At 41.3% G+C, this 18,039-nt stretch overlaps 2 protein-coding genes across 2 annotated transcripts in view; one reads left to right on the top strand and one right to left on the bottom strand.

Moving 5' to 3' along the window:
- Positions 1–14,822, bottom strand: part of sugp1 (SURP and G patch domain containing 1) — a 28,746-nt gene extending 13,924 nt beyond the window's left edge. Inside the window, exons 1-6 of the mRNA XM_043721538.2 lie at positions 14,709–14,822; positions 12,132–12,333; positions 11,040–11,134; positions 8,711–8,956; positions 4,672–4,795; positions 4,237–4,382 (exon numbers count right to left, since the gene is read on the bottom strand). Of these exons, the coding sequence (XP_043577473.1) occupies positions 4,237–4,382; positions 4,672–4,795; positions 8,711–8,956; positions 11,040–11,134; positions 12,132–12,333; positions 14,709–14,772 (877 nt within the window). The 5' untranslated portion in view covers positions 14,773–14,822. The remainder of the gene's footprint in view (positions 1–4,236; positions 4,383–4,671; positions 4,796–8,710; positions 8,957–11,039; positions 11,135–12,131; positions 12,334–14,708) is intronic.
- A 129-nt stretch (positions 14,823–14,951) lies between these two features.
- The window catches only part of LOC122565500 (SURP and G-patch domain-containing protein 2-like), a 39,017-nt gene continuing 35,929 nt past the window's right edge, over positions 14,952–18,039 (top strand). The window contains exon 1 of the mRNA XM_043721537.2: positions 14,952–15,078. Within this exon, the coding sequence (XP_043577472.1) occupies positions 15,057–15,078 (22 nt within the window). The 5' untranslated portion in view covers positions 14,952–15,056. The remainder of the gene's footprint in view (positions 15,079–18,039) is intronic.

Genomic DNA, 18,039 nt, shown 5'->3' with positions numbered 1-18,039 from the left:
CAGGATATGCTGGCATGGTGAGGTGAAAAATTACGGCAGGAGTCAATTGAAGAGTATAAACACTGTTACAGATGTTAGCGGGTTTTGCGAACATTTGTAGCTCAGGTTGGGGTTCTGAATGTAAGTTTGCTCGTTGAGCTGGAAATTTCGTTTTCAGACTTTTCATCACCACACTAGGCCACACCTGCAGTGAGCCTCCGTATGAAGCGCTGGTGGCATGGCCCGCTTTCTATTTATATGTCTGGGTTTCCTTGGGTTGGTGATGTCATTTCCAGTGATGACGGCATTTCCTCCAGTGATGTCGTTTCCTGTTCTTTTTCTCAGAGGGCGGTAAATGGGATCCGAGTCAGTGTGTTTGTTGATAGAGTTCCGGTTGGAATGTCATGCTTCTAGGAATTCTCATGAGTGTCTCTGTTTGGCTTGTCCTAGGCTGGACATGTTGTCCCAGTCAAAGTGGTGTCCTTCCTCATCCGTATGAAAGGATATTAATGAGAGTGGATTATGTCTTTTTGTGGCTAGTTGATGTTTATGCATTCTGGTGGCTAGTTTTCTGCCTGTTTGTCCAATGTAGTGTTTGTTACAGTTCTTGCATGGTATTTTGTAAATGACACTAGTTTTGCTTGTTGTCTGTATAGAGTCTTTCAAGTTCATTAGCTGCTGTTTTAGTGTGTTGGTTGGTTTGTGGGCTACCACGATGCCAATAGGTCTGAGTAGTCTGGCAGTCATTTCTGAGATATCTTTGATGTAGGGGAGAGTGGCTAGGGTTTCTGGACCTGTTTTGCCTGCTTGTTGGGGTTTGTTGCTGAGAAATCGGCAGATTGGGTACCCGTTCTTTTTGAATACACTGTATTGGTGATTTTCCTCTGGTCTGTGTAGTTCCTCTGTGCTGCATGTGTGGTGCTCGTTGAAATAATGTTCTAATGCAGCTTCGTTTGTGGGTGTTGGGATGATTGCTTCTATAGTTCAGTATTTGGTCCGTATGTGGTGTATTCCTGTAGACGCGGGTTTGAAGTTCCCCATTGGCTGTTCGCTCTACTGCGACATCTAGGAATGGCAGTTTGTTGTTGTTTTCTTCCTCTTTATTGAATTTTATGCCAGTAAGGGTATTATTGATGGTCTTGTTTCCTCTAATTTGTTTCATTTAGTGATGTCACGCACATAGCAGACCCAAAATTTGGGTTGGATGGTTGGCAGAGCTGTTTGTCTGAGTCTCTGCATTACTGCCTATGCTAAGAAATCTGATATCAGAGATCTCTTGGGTGTTCCATTGGATTGTCTGTAGGTTTTGTTGTTGAAGTAAAGTGGGTGGTAAAGCTTCAACTGGGACAGCACATTCATCCTAGGACAAGCCAAACAGGGACATCCACGAGAATTCCAACCGGATGTCTATCAACAAACACATTGACTTGGACCCCATTTACCACCCCCTGAGAAAAAGAACAGGAAACGACATCCCCACAGGAAATTACACCACCAACCCAAGGAAACCTAAATACAAATAGAAAGCGGGTCATGCCACCAGTGCTTCATCTGGAGGCTCACGGATTATGTTACCCAGTATGGTGACACAACGTCTGAAAATGAACCTTCCAGCTCAGCGAGCAAACCTACATCCAGAATTGTCATAGATGTTGGGTTGACTGCCCTCCTTTGCTTCTTGTATTTGATTAACAGAAGAAAATATCAAAAATAAGAATGGTGAGAAGAATTCATCTCATTGATGGACCTGTCCTGTGTCCCTTCCATTTACTACCTATGACCCCACTATTAATTTTAAACAGCACGGTGGCACAATGGGCGGCACGGTGGCACAGTGGTTAGCACTGCTGCCTCACAGCGCCAGAGACCCGGGTTCAATTCCCACCTCAGGCGACTCTCTGTGTGGAGTTTGCACATTCTCCCAGTGTCTGCGTGGGTTTCCTCCAGGTGCTCCGGTTTCCTCCCACAGTCCAAAAATGTGCAGGTTAGGTGAATTGGCCATGCTAAATTGCTCATAGTGTTAGGTGAAGGGGTAAATGTAGGGCAATGGGTCTGGGTGGGTTGCGCTTCAGTGGGTCGGTATGGACTTGTTGGGTCGAAGGGCCTGTTTCCACACTTTAAGTAATCTAATCTAATCTGTGCATTACTACCAGTGTCACATTTTCAGACAACATTAATTATATCCAAATGTTAATAAACGATCTCACAGACCATTTTGCCCATTGTGTCAGTGCCAGCTCACCAAATAAAAATCCCACTTAGTGCCATTCTCCATGTAACCCTGCACTTTGTTCCTTTTCAAATAACCATTTAATTCCTTGTGGAAGTGTCAGTTGAACTTGCCTTCACCACTCTCAAGACAGTGCATTCCAGATCCTAAATACATATTGCATTAAAAACTTTTCCTCATATCACTTTTGCTACTTATACCAATTACTTTAAATCTGTGTCCTGTTCTTGATCTTTTCACAACTGGGGGCATGTTCTCACTTGCTCTGAATAGATTGCTCATGATTTTGAATAAGTCAATCAGACCATTTCCCGTCCTGCCTTCTCAAAGACAAAAAGGCCCAACTTTTCCAAATTTCATGATTGAATTTCTTCAATCCTAGAACCATTCTGCATTCACTCCAATGTAACTGCAAAATCTTTTACGTTGTTGTCGCTTAATCAGGTCAAAATAAAGAACTATTGTACAACCAGTAAATCAAAACTGGTATTATGCTTTCATGGATGTACTTGCACTTCCTTAATTTAAATGGTTGATCAGATTCTTTAATCAAGGTCTTCAAAGTAGTACAGACATTAGCGTCAATAGATGCAAATAAACTACTTCCTCTAGTAGCGAATCCAGGAAACTGGATCATGATCTGAAAATGAGGCTTTGCCCATTTCTATTTTAAAGTAGGATTTCTCCAACAGTGTCTTGGTACCAACTGACTAGGACCTTGAGTTAAAAACCTTCAGTTAGAAAGAACAGAATCTTTGAACGTGACAGAATGAATTTTAAAAAGCATTGCAAATCTTTGCCTTTAGAAACAGATGCGCGGAGAATTATTGTGCCAAATGACAACCTCTATAATTCTACAGAACACAAAAACAATAAAGTTATTTTAATTTTTTGTAATAACAGCTTATGCCTCGATTAGGAGTATCGTATCCAATCCTGGCCACCACACCAGGGGATCAAAGTCAATGCCTTGATAAAGGTTGCATAGGAAATTTGCTAGAATATTTCCAGGGTGATGGATTGTAGTTGAGTGGAGAAGCTGGGTTGTTCTCCAGAGTGTGTTAGGGGGAGAATTACTAGATGTGCTCTAAATGAAGAGAGGTTTTGATAAAAGTCTTCAATGTATTTAAGAGAATATGTATTTAAGATAATTGGCAGGAGAACCAGGGTCAACATGAGGAACCTTTCTCCAGAAAACGCAGAGAGTTATTATCTGGAATGCACTACCCGAAAGAGTGTTAGAAACAGATTCAACAAAACTTGCACTGTATAAGTTTAAAGGGCAATGGAAAAATCAGCAGAGAGTGGGATTAATTAGATAGAGTTGACGGAGAGTTGACATGGACATGATTTACCAAATAAGCCTCCTGGATAATTTAATAATCCGAGCACAGATTAAAGGCAAACGGATGTTTGATCCAGTTTAGCCTGTATGGTTTCTGCTGTTCCAGATAGGAAGTTAGTATAACTATCAAATTAATCAAAGTAACAAATTTCAATCTGTTGCCCAATTAAAGAGACAAAGTACATGTGTATGAATGTGAGAGAAGGGTGGCAGATGGACATGCAAGTGGCAAGGCAAGCATGGAAAGGGGGCACTATATTTCTTCACAGTTCAACAGATGTAACATTGAAATAACACAGGAATTAATCATTCTGAAATCCAAGAGCCAATATCTGTCTGGAGAACTGGACAGATATAGGATTTGGATGCTCTGCAGAGCTTCCTCTTACATTGCCACTGGGGATTCAATCTCAGAAAATACATGCTAGTCTGCATGCGTACTGCACCATCTCACAGCTTAGACTCTGTAGAAACTTTTTTCTTCTTGCTGAATTTTTTGAATTAAGATTAAGAACTAAATGCTTTGGCTAGATTTCAACCCATGATCAAGAAATGCAAGGTCAATAACAAAACCCACTTGCTGAGTGTTGGCATCTACCCCACCATCTGAACTGTGTGCATTCTTGAACCAACATACGACAGTCAAATCTTAAAGATTGATTGTCCCCATCCAATTCCCTACCTTTTGCCACTGAAGGGGTGGTGGTGGTGGTAGAGGTCGCTACAGGTGCTTTGGGTACTGACAGTCCAGACAGTTTCTCTCGTTTGATATCAGCCACCTTTTTCTTGTAATAAAGAAACGCTCGGCTGTTGCGATCATACAGAAACCTACAAAAAGTAGTGAAAATGATTCTTAGCGCCTTTCAGCTGGTAAACAAGTTGCACCAAGTGATCCCTGGATATTATATGGAAGATAAAAAGTTAGGTTCTTGGAGGAGTGTTATTGACCCACACTCGCAATGGACCACAGCCATCAAATCAAACAAATTTGATCCGTTAGTTTGCATTTTCCAACTGTATCTGTAACCAGTGGCAAGTAGGTGTAAATATTAGCAATGTCACAGATCCCAGAGGAATTATTCTAGCTCAAAAATAACACGAGATAGACAATACTCACGAGAAGGCAGGGTTATCCCTGTTGTTCTGAATGGCGAGCTTCTCAACCTCATGTCCGCCGTCCGCCACATATTTTGCCAACTTCTCGGCAACACTTCGGACTTCAGGCTCCTCTGGGGGTGAAACTTTAAGCAGGCTATCAGTACTTGAGTTCAACTCACACACCCAACAGTTAATAGCCAAACAAGGTCTACTAATATAATTGGAGGAAGAGCAGGATACAGGAAAAGGATGGGTTAAATGAAGAACAAAACCAATATTGAGAACATTTACAATGTAAAACATTCCACACTAACACTGGGCTTTATTAGCAATAGAAGAATTCAAATTATTTTCTCTCCTAACTTTCACAGCACAGAAATGCTCCCCCAGTGACAGTGTGATCTGATTAAAACAATGCCCCTTTGTATTTTAGACATATGCAGTTCAGAGGTTTTGGAATTGAACTGCAGACTATGTGGTTCACGAGCCTTAATCAGGTTAGTCGGTGGAGGTGTAAGAAGATGTTGTGGTTATGTTCGCCGAGCTGGAAGTTTTTGTTGCAAACGTTTCGTCCCCTGGCTAGGCGACATCATCAGTGCTTGGGAGCCTCCTGCAAAGCGCTTCGCAGGAGGCTCCCAAGCACTGATGATGTCGCCTAGCCAGGGGACGAAACGTTTGCAACAAAAACTTCCAGCTCGGCGAACAGAACCACAACAACGAGCACCCGAGCTACAAATCTTCGCACAAACTTTGGTGTAAGAAGATCTTCAGCAGGGGAAAGAACTCATAGAAACATAGGATTTACGAAGAGGAGTAGGCCTTTTGGACCTTTCAGCCTGGTCCACCATTTGATAAGATCATGGTTTTCAGTTGTGGTTTGAGCTCCATATTCCAATCTCATGCTCAATAACCCTACACTCCCTGATATTTAAACTTCTTCAGAGATAGATTTTTAATTAAGCAGCATCTACTAACTTCCGAGAAAAAAAATTCCACACTAACTTGCACATATAGAACTCAAAGTATGTAAACAGACCATTCGGCCCATTAAGTCCACATTAATCGTCTGAAGAGTATCCTACCTAGACCCATACCCCTACCCTATCCCTGAAATCCTGCATTTCCCATGGCTTTTCCACCTAGCTTGCACATCCTGGGACACTTTGGGCAATTTAGCATTGCCAATCCACCTAACCTATACGTCTTTGGACTGTGGGGGAGAAAGCAAAGCAACCATAGGAAACCCACGCAGACGCTGGTAGAATGTGCAAACTCCACACAGACAATCACCAGAGGCTGGAATCAAACTTGGGTCCCTGGCGCACTGCTAACCTGAGCCAAAACAAATTCTCATCACTGATTTAGAAGGAGATCCATTTTATTCCTAAACTTTGTCCCTAATTTTAGTTTCTGCCACAAGAGAAAACATAATTCCAGCTATTCAGCCTACCTAGTTGCTGAATATTTCATGTTTGATGAGGTTGTGTCTTATTCTTCTCAACTCTAATGGATAAAGGGCTTAACATATTCAATCTTCCTTCATTGCAAAAATGCTGCAATGTCCTCTCTGAGTCATTAACTGTGACCAATGTTAGAAAAAGTGCACTTGCTGTGTTCCTCCTAATGTCCTAATACCCTGCTGATACTCACTGGCTGGCATATCCACGTCACATGACCAATACACCGAGGAGCGCCTCCACAGAAAAAGTCTGGAGAAGAAACTGGGAGCCAAAACAAACACTTCAAGTGCCATGTCTTGGATTTCTCCTGTTCTTGTTGTCTGCCACTGTTGTCTACATGTTGGAAGGGTTAACTGGTCAATCCTCAACCTGTTTGGCTACGTTATGAGCCTATGCTCCCTGACGACCGAGTTCTGGAGTCAGTGCTCTGGCTCAGAGGCAGAGACATTATCCAACGCACCACAACAACCACCCTTCCATCACCAGAAACCACTGAAACCACCCATCCCACATGGAGGCAGCTGTTCCCTTGGCAATGTTCAACTCGCAATGTGCTGGCTGAGTCAGTGATTGGGGCACCCAGACCAAAATAATTCTGCCTTGGATTTCCAATGCTGCATGATCACGGTAAAATTTCCTAACTTCCTTTTGGCATTATATACACAACATCATCCACAACTTAAGGATGCCCCAAATCATTAACTGCAGCTAACTGAAAAATTCGGAAGTGTAGCTACTGCTGTAATCCAGGAAATGAGGAGCTGATTTGGACATAGCAAGGTCCCACGGTCAGCAATAAGACAGTGAGATCATCTGCTTCAAAGAAGTTGATTGAGATAAAGGTTTCAGGACATTATGGAGAACTGCTCTGCTCTTCTATGAATATTTAAATCTTAATCTGTAGGAACAATTCTTAGAATGAAGATTGGGGATACAGTTTGAAAATAAAGGGTTTCCCATTTTACATAAAGGTGAGAAGGATTTCCCCCCCCTTCCTATTAGTGGTCTTAACCTCCTCCCCAGGGAGCTGAAAAGGCTGGGTCTTTGAATACATTTAAGGCAGTGATGGATCACTCCCTTGTTGGTCAAGATACAAGGTTATCAGGTTCGGACAGTTAGAATTGAGACCACAATCAGATTAGCCATGATCTTACTAAATGGCAGTAGAGGTTAGACAGGCTGATTGGTCTATTAATGTTCTTGTAAGAGAATGCTAATCCGTTTTGAACCTGTGAAAAATTAGCTATTTTTAAAAAAAAAATTAATTCACAGGTTGTGAATGTCACTACGTAGACCAGAATGTATTGCCCAGAGGCTAGTGATGAGTCAAACACACTGCTGTGGGTCTGGAGTCACACAAGGGACAGACCAGGTAAAGATAACAAACTTCCTTCCCCAAAGGACTTTTCGTGAACCAGACGTTTTTTTTCCTGACAACCAACAATGGTTTATGTTCCTTATTCATTATAATGGATACAGGAGTCTCTTATGCCTTTACTCATCTTGGATTTAGCCATTTACAAGCTGAGCAGAAGATTGTGGGATTGTATAACATTCAAGTAACTCAAACTCATAGCGAGGTTTTCAGTGTCGTATTGTGGGCTGCAGCACTACTGGATGCGCTGTCTTCTTGGTCAACACGTGAAGCTGAGCCTACATCTACCCTCTCTGGTAGCGTAAAAAAGCTGGAGATGAAAAGAGAAGCTCCACTCATGTCCTAGTCATTTTTAAATCACTCAACCAACAGCTTAAAGCAAACGATCTAGTTATCACGTATCACTTTGAGAGAGCTCAGCGTGCATAGATTTTCTGCCACATTTCCTACAGTAGTGTCTATATTTAAAAAACATTAAGTGAAAAGCACTTGGGAGGTTGTGAAGGATGTTACATAAATGCAAGTCCTTTCAGTTCCATTTCAGTACCAACTTCATTCACTCAAGGAACCCTAAATAATTTTCTACAGAAAATGCTGCTGTTTCCAGACTAGTCACTAATGACAGACTAATCATTAACCGAGGAGAAAGTGAGGACTGCAGATGCTGGCGATCAGAGTTGAGAGTGTGGTGCTGGAAAAGCACAGCTGATGAAGGGCTTATGCCCGAAACGTCAATTCTCCTGCTCTTTGGATGCTGTCTGACCTGCTGTGCTTTTCCAGCACCACAATCTCAACTCTGATCTTCAGCATCTGCAGTCCTCACTTTCTCCTAATCACTTACAGTTCCCTCCCCTTCAGGATTTTCTCAGGTTACTAGGGAATGCTCATTCAAAAGTCTCCCAATGTCTTTCTCAAGTGACTGTTATTCAGTCAATTAAACATCTAGTTCACTATGTAATGTGAACAGCAGAGCATCCAATTTGTATGCTAGGGCACCAGAAGGAAAAACATAAGCCATGGAAAAGGAGACTGGATAGCAATCAGACAGGATTTTGACTGATTCTTTTTAATTCAATGCAGGGAGAATTGAGGAATTGAATTTGAGGGCAGTTAGCACCTTCAGAAGAAATGGAATTAAACAAATACCCCCTTTACAAATTTCCCATCACAGCAGCAGCTGTTAGTATGTAGACACAATATCAAAGATTAAGCAAGCAAGTTACCTTTCACTTCAGCCCACTGCTCAAGATCCTCCTCCTCCTCCTCCTCTTCATCATCTGGTGATTGGAAGACACTGGGGCGGGCTGCGATTGGTGTCTGTTTGGCATGAGTATAGTTCTTCATCTGACTTAACGTGCTTCCCAAAGACGCTACTCCCAGACCCGGTCGCTTCCCAATCAAAATTTGCCTCTTCTGTACCTGGGCCCCTGAGGGGCTGGTGGAATTACTGCTGTTGCTTGTTGGCGTTCCTTCAGAGGGACAGAAAAATGATCAGTGGTCTGAATGTGACAGTCAAAGTCAAACAAAAGTCAACAACACATATCAGGAAGTTGCATTAAAGTCCCACTCAGCACAACCCACCCAAACCCTCTGTTCAAGTTGAATGGTAGAGTTATTAATTTGCCTGAATAGGACAGGATACGACAGGATACTAATACAACTCATTTATTATTCATTGATCTTTTATGGTTTTCTACTTGCACTAGCAATGAAGACCAAATGCAGTCTTCAAACGAAGCAATTTGAATTAGATACACAGGCCTATTTCAATCTGTATTTACTTCAATAACATTTTTTATTATTTCGATTATACATTTTGTTTACATTTATAATATAAACTTATCTCATTCTAATGAGTCCTTCTACCAGCAGTGAAGCTGCAATACAGGAGCAGGATGGGGCCATTCAATCCCCCAAGCCTTTTCCAACATTCAACCTAGTTTAACCTATTTTCTTAATCCATCTGTTCAGAGATGTTATTATACACCTCGGGTGCAAATGGGACTTGAACACAGGCCTTGTGGTCCAGGGGTAGGGATACTACCATTGTGACACAAGAGAATATAGATTATGAAACATCTATATCTAATTTCTGTCTAGCTGCAATGGTTCTGTAACCATTAAAATCCTTGATAGAGGTGCCGGTGTTAGACTGGGGTGGACAAGGTAACCAGGTTATAGTCTAACAGGTTTATCTGAAATCACAAGCTTTTGGAGCGTTGCTTAACTTCACCTGATGAAGGGCCAGCACTCCGAAAGCTTGTGATTTCAGATAAACCTGTTGGACTACAAACTGGTGCCGTGTGACTTCCGACATTAATATCTTCCCCGAAAAGTTCAAGCACTGTTTTGAAGGTCCTGTGGCTCAGTGGGTAGTGTCCAAATTTGAGTCCTGAGGCAGGACTTGTTCACCATGCAAGGTACATTCATGACAGTGCAATAGTTTGATAATTAGTCTGCAAATTCTTCCAACACTTCCCGACAATACCCAAAGGAAAAAGGTATGTGTGAGAGAAACTATGAAACAAAACCTCTGTGTTGCAATTTTCAATTGACTCTCAGCCTCCAGTCATTTTTTTTGGTGAGGGGTGAAGGAAAGAGAGAGAGAGAATTCCAGATTTGCATTGTACTTTTGTGAAAAGGTCTTCCTGACATTACACCTGCACGGCTTGCCTCAAATTTTAAGTTTCTACACCCATTATTCTGAACTCCCTGCCAGAGGAATAGACTCGCTCATAGATCATCCCCTTAACCTTGAACATTCAAGGGACTACTAGTTTACTGGCAGAGGTGACAAGGTACTATAGGCAGATTCCATTCTAACTGCAAACAGAGGAATTAACTTAAATACAAACTGAAGGGCTCTGATATATCAATGGGCTGAATGGCATTCTCCTTCTCCTATCTAGTTTTCTGGTCACTTCATCTGAAGCCACTGATCCACAGGGAGTATATTTAAGATATCAGCTGTGCTCCATAAGATTTTGGGATTGTCTGAAGAAAACAGATGGAGGACACAATCTGTATTCTCTACTGTTTCAAGAAATGACAGCAAATGAAAGTAAATCTCAAACTTATAAAATTTTATTGGGTGGATGTAGATAGGACATTCTCCCTGGTTGGTGCATCTAGAGACAATCTCCGGAAAAAGGATTTAGGACTTTATTTAGCACTGAGATGAGGAAGAATTTTCTCAAAGGATGATAAATCATTGCAATTCTCTATCCCAGAGGACTGTGGAAGCTCAATTCTGGAACCAATAACACCAAGGATATGAGGATAGTGTGGAATGATCTAAATGAATGGTAGAACTGGCACAATGGACTGAATGGCCTCCTCCTGCTTTTATGTTTTCAAGTTCTAAACTCAAATGAACATTTAACAGAGCATTTGCTAAATGGATTAGGAAAGTTCAAACATGCACATACATATAGCCATCATATCACAACCAAGAGCAGAAGCAAAGTGGAGTATTCAAACTGTTGGACTTTTGGAGATCTGCTATGTAAGTTATCCTCCAAGTAAACCTGACGAGATCTGCATTCTCCTCACCTGTACTTGCCTTCTCCTTCTGCATCTTTAGGAACTGCTGCAGGAAGCTCCCATCATTGGCAAACTTGTTTGATGTATTCTTTTGGTCATCATCTCTGTAGATGAATTAGAATGATGGTGAATTCCGGCAAAAGCAGAGACAGTCACCATACTCATCACCAAATCCAATATGACATTTATGAAAATTGACTTTACACAACAAATAAAATGACCTTCCAAAAGCAACTCAACCCAGAAGAAACTTCATGGGAATTATGCCCATATAGGAGCAATATTTGTGTATCAAGACTTATGCTGCAGCTTAAAAATTGGCTTTGGATTCAAGCTGAATCCTGTCAATGAGTTGAAAGTGCCCTCTCAGGGCACATCAAGGGTCCTTTGTGAAATGAGTTTGGTCAGCCATGCCTCGATGTTTATTAGAAATGGGAGAACAGTAACAAATTAAGACATTTAACATCTATTCAACATTCAGGAGGTGGCCCCATACTGTACCTGTCCTGGAAGTGTTTGATGAAGACAGTGTAGCGGGAATTGTACTAGGTATCTAATCCAGTGCTGTACTCACTGTCACTATTGATGTTAATATTAGGAAATCTAACAAGAAATGCATTAATCCACAGTACTAGCCTCCCTCGCCTTAATAACTCTAATTAAAAGTGAAGCTCAAGCTACTTGGGTGACCTTACAAGAGATTTATAAAATCATGAGGGGCATGGATAGGGTAAATAGACAAAGTCTCTTCCCTGGGGTGGGGAGTCCAGAACTAGAGGGCATAGGTTTAGGGTTAGAGGGGAAAGATATAAAAGAGACCTACGGGGCAACGTTTTCACGTAGAGGCTGGTACGTGTATGGAATGAGCTGCCAGAGGAAGTGGTGGAGGCTAGTACAATTGCAACATTTAAAAGGCATTTGGATGGATATATGAATAGGAAGGGTTTGGAGAGATATGGGCCAGGTGCTGGCAAGTGGGACTAAATTGGGTTGGGATATCTGGACGGCATGGACTAGTTGGACTGAAGGGTCTGTTTCAATGCTGTACATCTTTATGACTCTATGACTACTTGTCGATAAAGAACAATAATCATCACATACTCAGCAGCATTCACTTGCAGTTTTGTGAAACTGTCTTTTTTAGCCTTCGCCATTTTTGCTTCAATTTCTTTCTTCTTCTGTGCTATCAGCTCCTCTTGTTTCATTAGATTCACGTACAATTTATTGGGTCTGTTGGAAGAGCCCAGACGCTCAAGACTGAAGGATCGCTCACTACTGGACTTGGTAGCACCACCAGCCTTACCTGCAATAAAGAAAAATTAAAACATACAGTGTCAACCAAGGGAAAATGAGTGCCAATTAGTGCTTGCAAAATATATAAAATGTACATTGAAATAACTGGATACATCTGTAATGTAAATGTAAAGGACCACTGAAACTTTTCAAATGCTTAGAGGTAATGAGATCATCCCTTATTATTCAAATCCCCAATAAATACAAAAACATTAAACTTAATTTCTACTCTTAGGATTATCCTTTCATCCTAGGAAACAATCTTATTAACTTTCGGTGCTTCATTCTCCATGGCAAGTCCAATGACTATGGATAGTCAGATGGGTGCATAATAAACTGAGACCAAGGTGGTTTTGGGGCACGAGAGGAATCATGAGATTTGGGGATTGGGCTGATGTAGAAATCAATTACTGAATAGCAGAGTTGGGTCAATGGGCTATGCAAACCACTTCTACTCTTATTTTTAATCATCAGAACTGTCAATGCTATTTTAAGTAACATTCAGGGTCACTGCAAGAATGCATATATCAAATCAATCAGGGGCCATAAAGAATAGGGGTGAGATTGGTCATGCATGGATGCAGAGGGAATTTGCTTGCAAATAAAGTACTACTCACCACTGAAGCAAATAACATTTATTCAATTTGGGAGGAGGCAGAAGGGTCAGCTTTAGATGTAGTTTGGCTGAGACGAGAACAGAATGAGAAGGGTGCAGCAACATTCATCGGTTTCTCACTTAAGAATGTGGGTTATGCACATAATGTAATTAATGAATACAGTCAAGATTAGAGTGGTGCTGGAAAAGTACAGCAGGTCAGGCAGTATCCAAGGAGCAGAAAAATCGATGTTTCGGGCAATTCATTCATTCCTGATGAAGGGCCTTCCCCGAAACATCGATTTTCCTGCTCCTTGGATACTGCCTGACCTGCTGTACTTTTCCAGCACCACTCTAATCTTGACTGTATTCATTAATTACATTATGTGCATAACCCACATTCTTAAGTGAGAAACCGATGAATGTTGCTGCACCCTTCTCATTCTGTTCTCGTCTCAGCCAAACTACATCTAAAGCTGACCCTTCTGCCTCCTCCCAAATTGAATAAATGTTATTTGACTCTTGACTCTAATAAATCTTGACTCTAATCCCCAGCATCTGCAGTACCCACTTGTGCATAATTAATGAACGGTTTTGCAATACAGACTGAATATTGGAGCATGTTACAAGGACATTGAGACATTACAGTCCAAAAATTAACTCCTGCAGATACAAAAAAGTACTCTGTTAAGGATAGTGAATCACACAATGACATTCACAGTCAATTTCGAACTGGTTTCTGAGAGTTACAAGAACATACAAAATATATATGAGTAAACCTTTTAACTTTTCACAGTCATCGATACATAGCTAAAACAAAGAGAAAACTAAGGTCTTGAATAGTGCTCTCTCTCTCTGCTCAACAAAAATGTAAAAATACCCATATGGATATTTATGAATATGTATAGGCATTGTCAAGTGAGATTTAAGGCTCTGGAACTGTCCAGATTATTGATATCCCTCTTCCACGTGGTCACAGCTTAGAAAACACCCTGACCTTTGCCACTGCATTGACAAACACCAAAACAAAATTGAAAGAAGCTAAAAAGATCAGCCACTGACATTTCAGGCATGTAACTCTTCATTAGAGCCTTACATCAATAGAATCATTGTATCACTCCATGTTGCAGCAAATGCCATATTAGCAGCATTCATAACCCTGGCCAATATGTAAACAACAACAAAAGTATTCCAAAAATGCATTACATGTGCAACTGACATCCAAATCAGTGAATAACAGGATGTAGAAATGAATACGTTTGCCAAGTACCTAAGACAGAGCAGAATGTGGGTGTACTTGGAGATACAAAAGCAAAGTGCTTACAGATCAAAAGTGACTTTCTTTTAAAAGATGAAATAAATTGATATCTCCTAAAACATGAACAAAATTACAAGTGAAAATCAGATGCCTCAAGAATGTTTTTGGTTAACGACAGGTTAACAGCTCAAATAATAAGTGCCACCACACCACCAGATAGTAGTTCCCCATCAGTTACATAACGCATAGTAAGAAGAGGTGTGAATAAACATTGAAGACCTCGGTCAAATGGAAAAAGTGAAGAACACACGCCACCATAAACAGCAGGGTATCTAAATTCCGAGCCCCGTGAATGGAGCAGGACCCACAACACTCCAAAACATGGGAACGATTCCTGCTCCCTCTTTTATTGATGCGGGATCCTGGAATAGAACGTGAGTTTGTTCTTTTGAGAGCATTTCCCTTAATTGTGAATATCTCTGATGGGACAGTACTAATGCCATCCCCCATTCTTCAAACACCCAAAACCAACCTGCATCTCCCTCCATCGCCATGGCTTCAATTCCTAATGCCGTCACTTCCGGATGTTGCGTCATAACCGCCACTCGACAGAAAGCAGTGTCCCGTCGCGCAAAGCCTTCTGGGGGTTGTAGTTCAATGCCCCTTTGATCTCAATGGCCGGCACCGATGAAAAACTACAAACCTGTTTTTTGTACCTGAAACTCGTCTCTCGTCCCATGGTATTGTAAACATAGATATGGGGACGTGGAATGTCGTGTTTTCTTTCAATTGAACGAAGCGTTCGACGGAATTCTTTGTTTTTCGTGGATGTGCGCACGATGCTTCCGGTGAGGGGAGGGGAAGTGACGCGCCGGCAGCAATGGAGGAGAGGTTTTGTCCAGGTTTGTGGGGCTCAAGCGGGGCAAGGGAGTGGAGTTGATGGGGTCCGGGGACAGACTGGGGATTGTCCACTGGGTCCGGGGACGTGGCCAGAGGCTGAAACTCGAAAGACCGCGCTCTCGGCGGATCAGAATAAAGTGGGTTCGATGACCTGGGCCCTGTATGCGGTAACCAGGGGCAACCGTGCCTGGGGTTAGAGACTTGGTCTGATCCTCACCCGGGGGGGGATGTAACAGGGATGGGGTGGTAAACAAGACCCTTGTTTGGGGGAGAAGGGGCGAGGAGATCCGATAACACTCCCATCCGTCATCCCGGGAATGCTTGCTGACTCTGGTTCCGATGCATTTCTGGAGATTTCACGATTTGATGCCACCCGACAGCATAGAAACTAGGAGCAGGAGGAGGCCATTTGGCTCATCGAGCCTACTCCACATCCTCTATGATATGATCAAAGCCAATCTACTACTTCTGCGCCATTCTCCCGGGCTCTCCCGCTATGCCTTTATTGTCCAGAAGTCTCTTTCTCGTAGCATATGAAGTGACTTCGCTTTCACAGATTTATGTGAGAGAGTTCCATCCAATTGAAGAAATTTCTCCTCATTTTAATCCTAAATGGCCTACACTTTATCCTCAGACTGCGACCCACCCAATCCTCGTTGATCCCTATTGTAGTCACTGCTTTCCACTCCAACAAAGACCTATTTGTTCCTACTCCGTTTTCTGTGTGTTAAACAATTCTAATCCATGCCAATCCTATGTGCTTTACATTTGCACATTACCCTCTTACGTTGCATTTTCACAAAAGTTTTTTGAAAATCCAAGTACAGCACCTCTATTGGTTCTCCCTTATTGGTTCTATTAGTTGCATCCTCAAAAAAAACTAGTTGTTTTGTCAAACGTAATTTCCCTTGCAGAAATCCATACTGACCTTGTCGAAACCCATTGATATTTTCTGTCTGCCCTATTATCACATCCTTTATAATAGGCTACAACATTTTAGTTATTACTGATGTCAGGCTAACTGGTCTGTGAATTCTTGTTTTCTCCCTCCCACCTTTGTTTTGAATGCGATTTTGCATTTGTCACCTTGCAATCTGGCGGGGCTGTTCCAAAATCTACAGACAGTCAGAGGATGACAACCAAAACAACAGCTTCCTTGGCTGCCACCTTTAGTACCATGGTTAGAGACAACAAAAAAACTGCAGATGCTGGAATCCAAGGTAGACCAGCAAGCCAAGCAGCATCAGGAGGCGGAGAAGTCGACTTCTTCACCTCCTGATACTGCCTGGCTTGCTGTGTTCTTCCAGCCTCCTGCTTGTCTACCTTTGATACTATGACACGTAAATAATCCGATCCAGCATTTTATCCAGTTGTGCTCAGTTTTCCTCATTTCCCATATTGTTATAATTAAAATAAAAGTTCAAATAATATAATCATAAATGTCAATATTTTAATCTCTTATTGTTTGACCTGGGATGCTTGCAAAAGTCTCTTGGAATTTAAGCTTACATTTCTAGAGACTCCAGGTTAATTCTGGAGTGCTATCACCAATGCTGTTTCTCCCTGCCCGAGGTAACTGGGACAAAAAGTTGTCCCTCTGTTAGGAAATGGCTTAATAACTCCACCTCAAAACAATAAGACATTGTTTTGCTGACAAGTCTGATGCTTTGTGCATCCAGCCCCAAAGGTAATGAGGTTCTTTGTGGGGAGGGGTTAATACACCCACCTGGAGTGATGAGGGATTATGGGCCATGCATGGGAAATTGGGAATGTATCTGAAATCCCAAAACTCAGTTAACCTTCTCAATGCAGCTGTGCTCTTGACATTTAAATATATCCTAACTCTCTTATATAGATTAAGGAAAAGCCACAAATGATGGAGATCAAAAACCAAATGCAAAAAACTCTGGGATCACAAAACTATCAGCATTTCATTGATTAACCTTTCAGCTGTGGCATCTCTCACTTTTTTTCTCATGCTGACAATTCTGTAGCGTATATTGAAAATGTTCTGTCACTGCTTCTTGATAAAATTTGTTGTGCATATATATGTGTGTGGGAGATGTCATTTCTTCTGTTCATGTTTGAGTCTTGCTATGGCTCTGTTTAAAAATTGTCTTACTGATGCAATCTTATTAATTTATACTGCAGTAGAGTTGAGTTATATTACATGTATAAAATCCACGTATTGTCAACTGCATGATCCCTATTGTTGTGAAAAATTTCTTCTGTTAAAATGGTTTCTGTCATACTCCTATCTATTGCTGGTAATAATACCCAGCCCCGTATAGCTGTTCTTCAAATTGGTAAACCACATTCCTAACAGGTTTATTTCTTTTGGAACCATTGTATGACATGCATTACTTATTTTAATCTCTTTGAATTACAATCCCTGCCTCGTGATTAACTTCAAAGCACAGATCTAAGGTGTGCATAAATTTCACATTTAAGTCTACTGTATAAATTGTAAGCCTTTTAAAGGCTGGTAGAGATGACAGACTTGTAGGTGTTGCCAGTGCTGTTGTTCTGTTCTTCACCACTGTGCTTATACAATTCTAAATTGATTTTCTAGGCACAAAACAAGTTGGAACAATAGAATAAATAACTATCCTGGTGAATATCTTTCACAGTTCAAGTAGACAAAGCATTACAATTAGACTGACATGCATTTGCTACCACAGATGAGCAGATGATGTTGCATTTAAGGGGACTCTGGGTGAATACACAGGAAAAAAAAAGAATAGGAGATGGTGAATAGGTGAGGGAAGGCTGCTATGGAACTTAAAGTGACATGAATCAGCGGCTGAATTATTTGTTTCTGTGTCATATTTGTTATGTAAAACTACATATTTAAAAAAACTGTCACTGATATATATGTATCACATAGATTAGACTTGGAAATAGAATATCTATAATTATGGCTTTAATCTCAACAAGTAGAAATTAGGAACAGGAATAGGTCA

Source organism: Chiloscyllium plagiosum, unplaced genomic scaffold (genome assembly GCF_037043375.1).
Source record: "Chiloscyllium plagiosum isolate Xiang-an unplaced genomic scaffold, Cpla_swu_hap1 HiC_scaffold_28, whole genome shotgun sequence".
Classification (NCBI taxonomy): Eukaryota; Metazoa; Chordata; class Chondrichthyes; order Orectolobiformes; family Hemiscylliidae; genus Chiloscyllium; species Chiloscyllium plagiosum.
The sequence above is the reverse complement of the archived record's forward strand: the minus strand, read 5'-3'. Positions and strand labels throughout refer to the sequence as shown.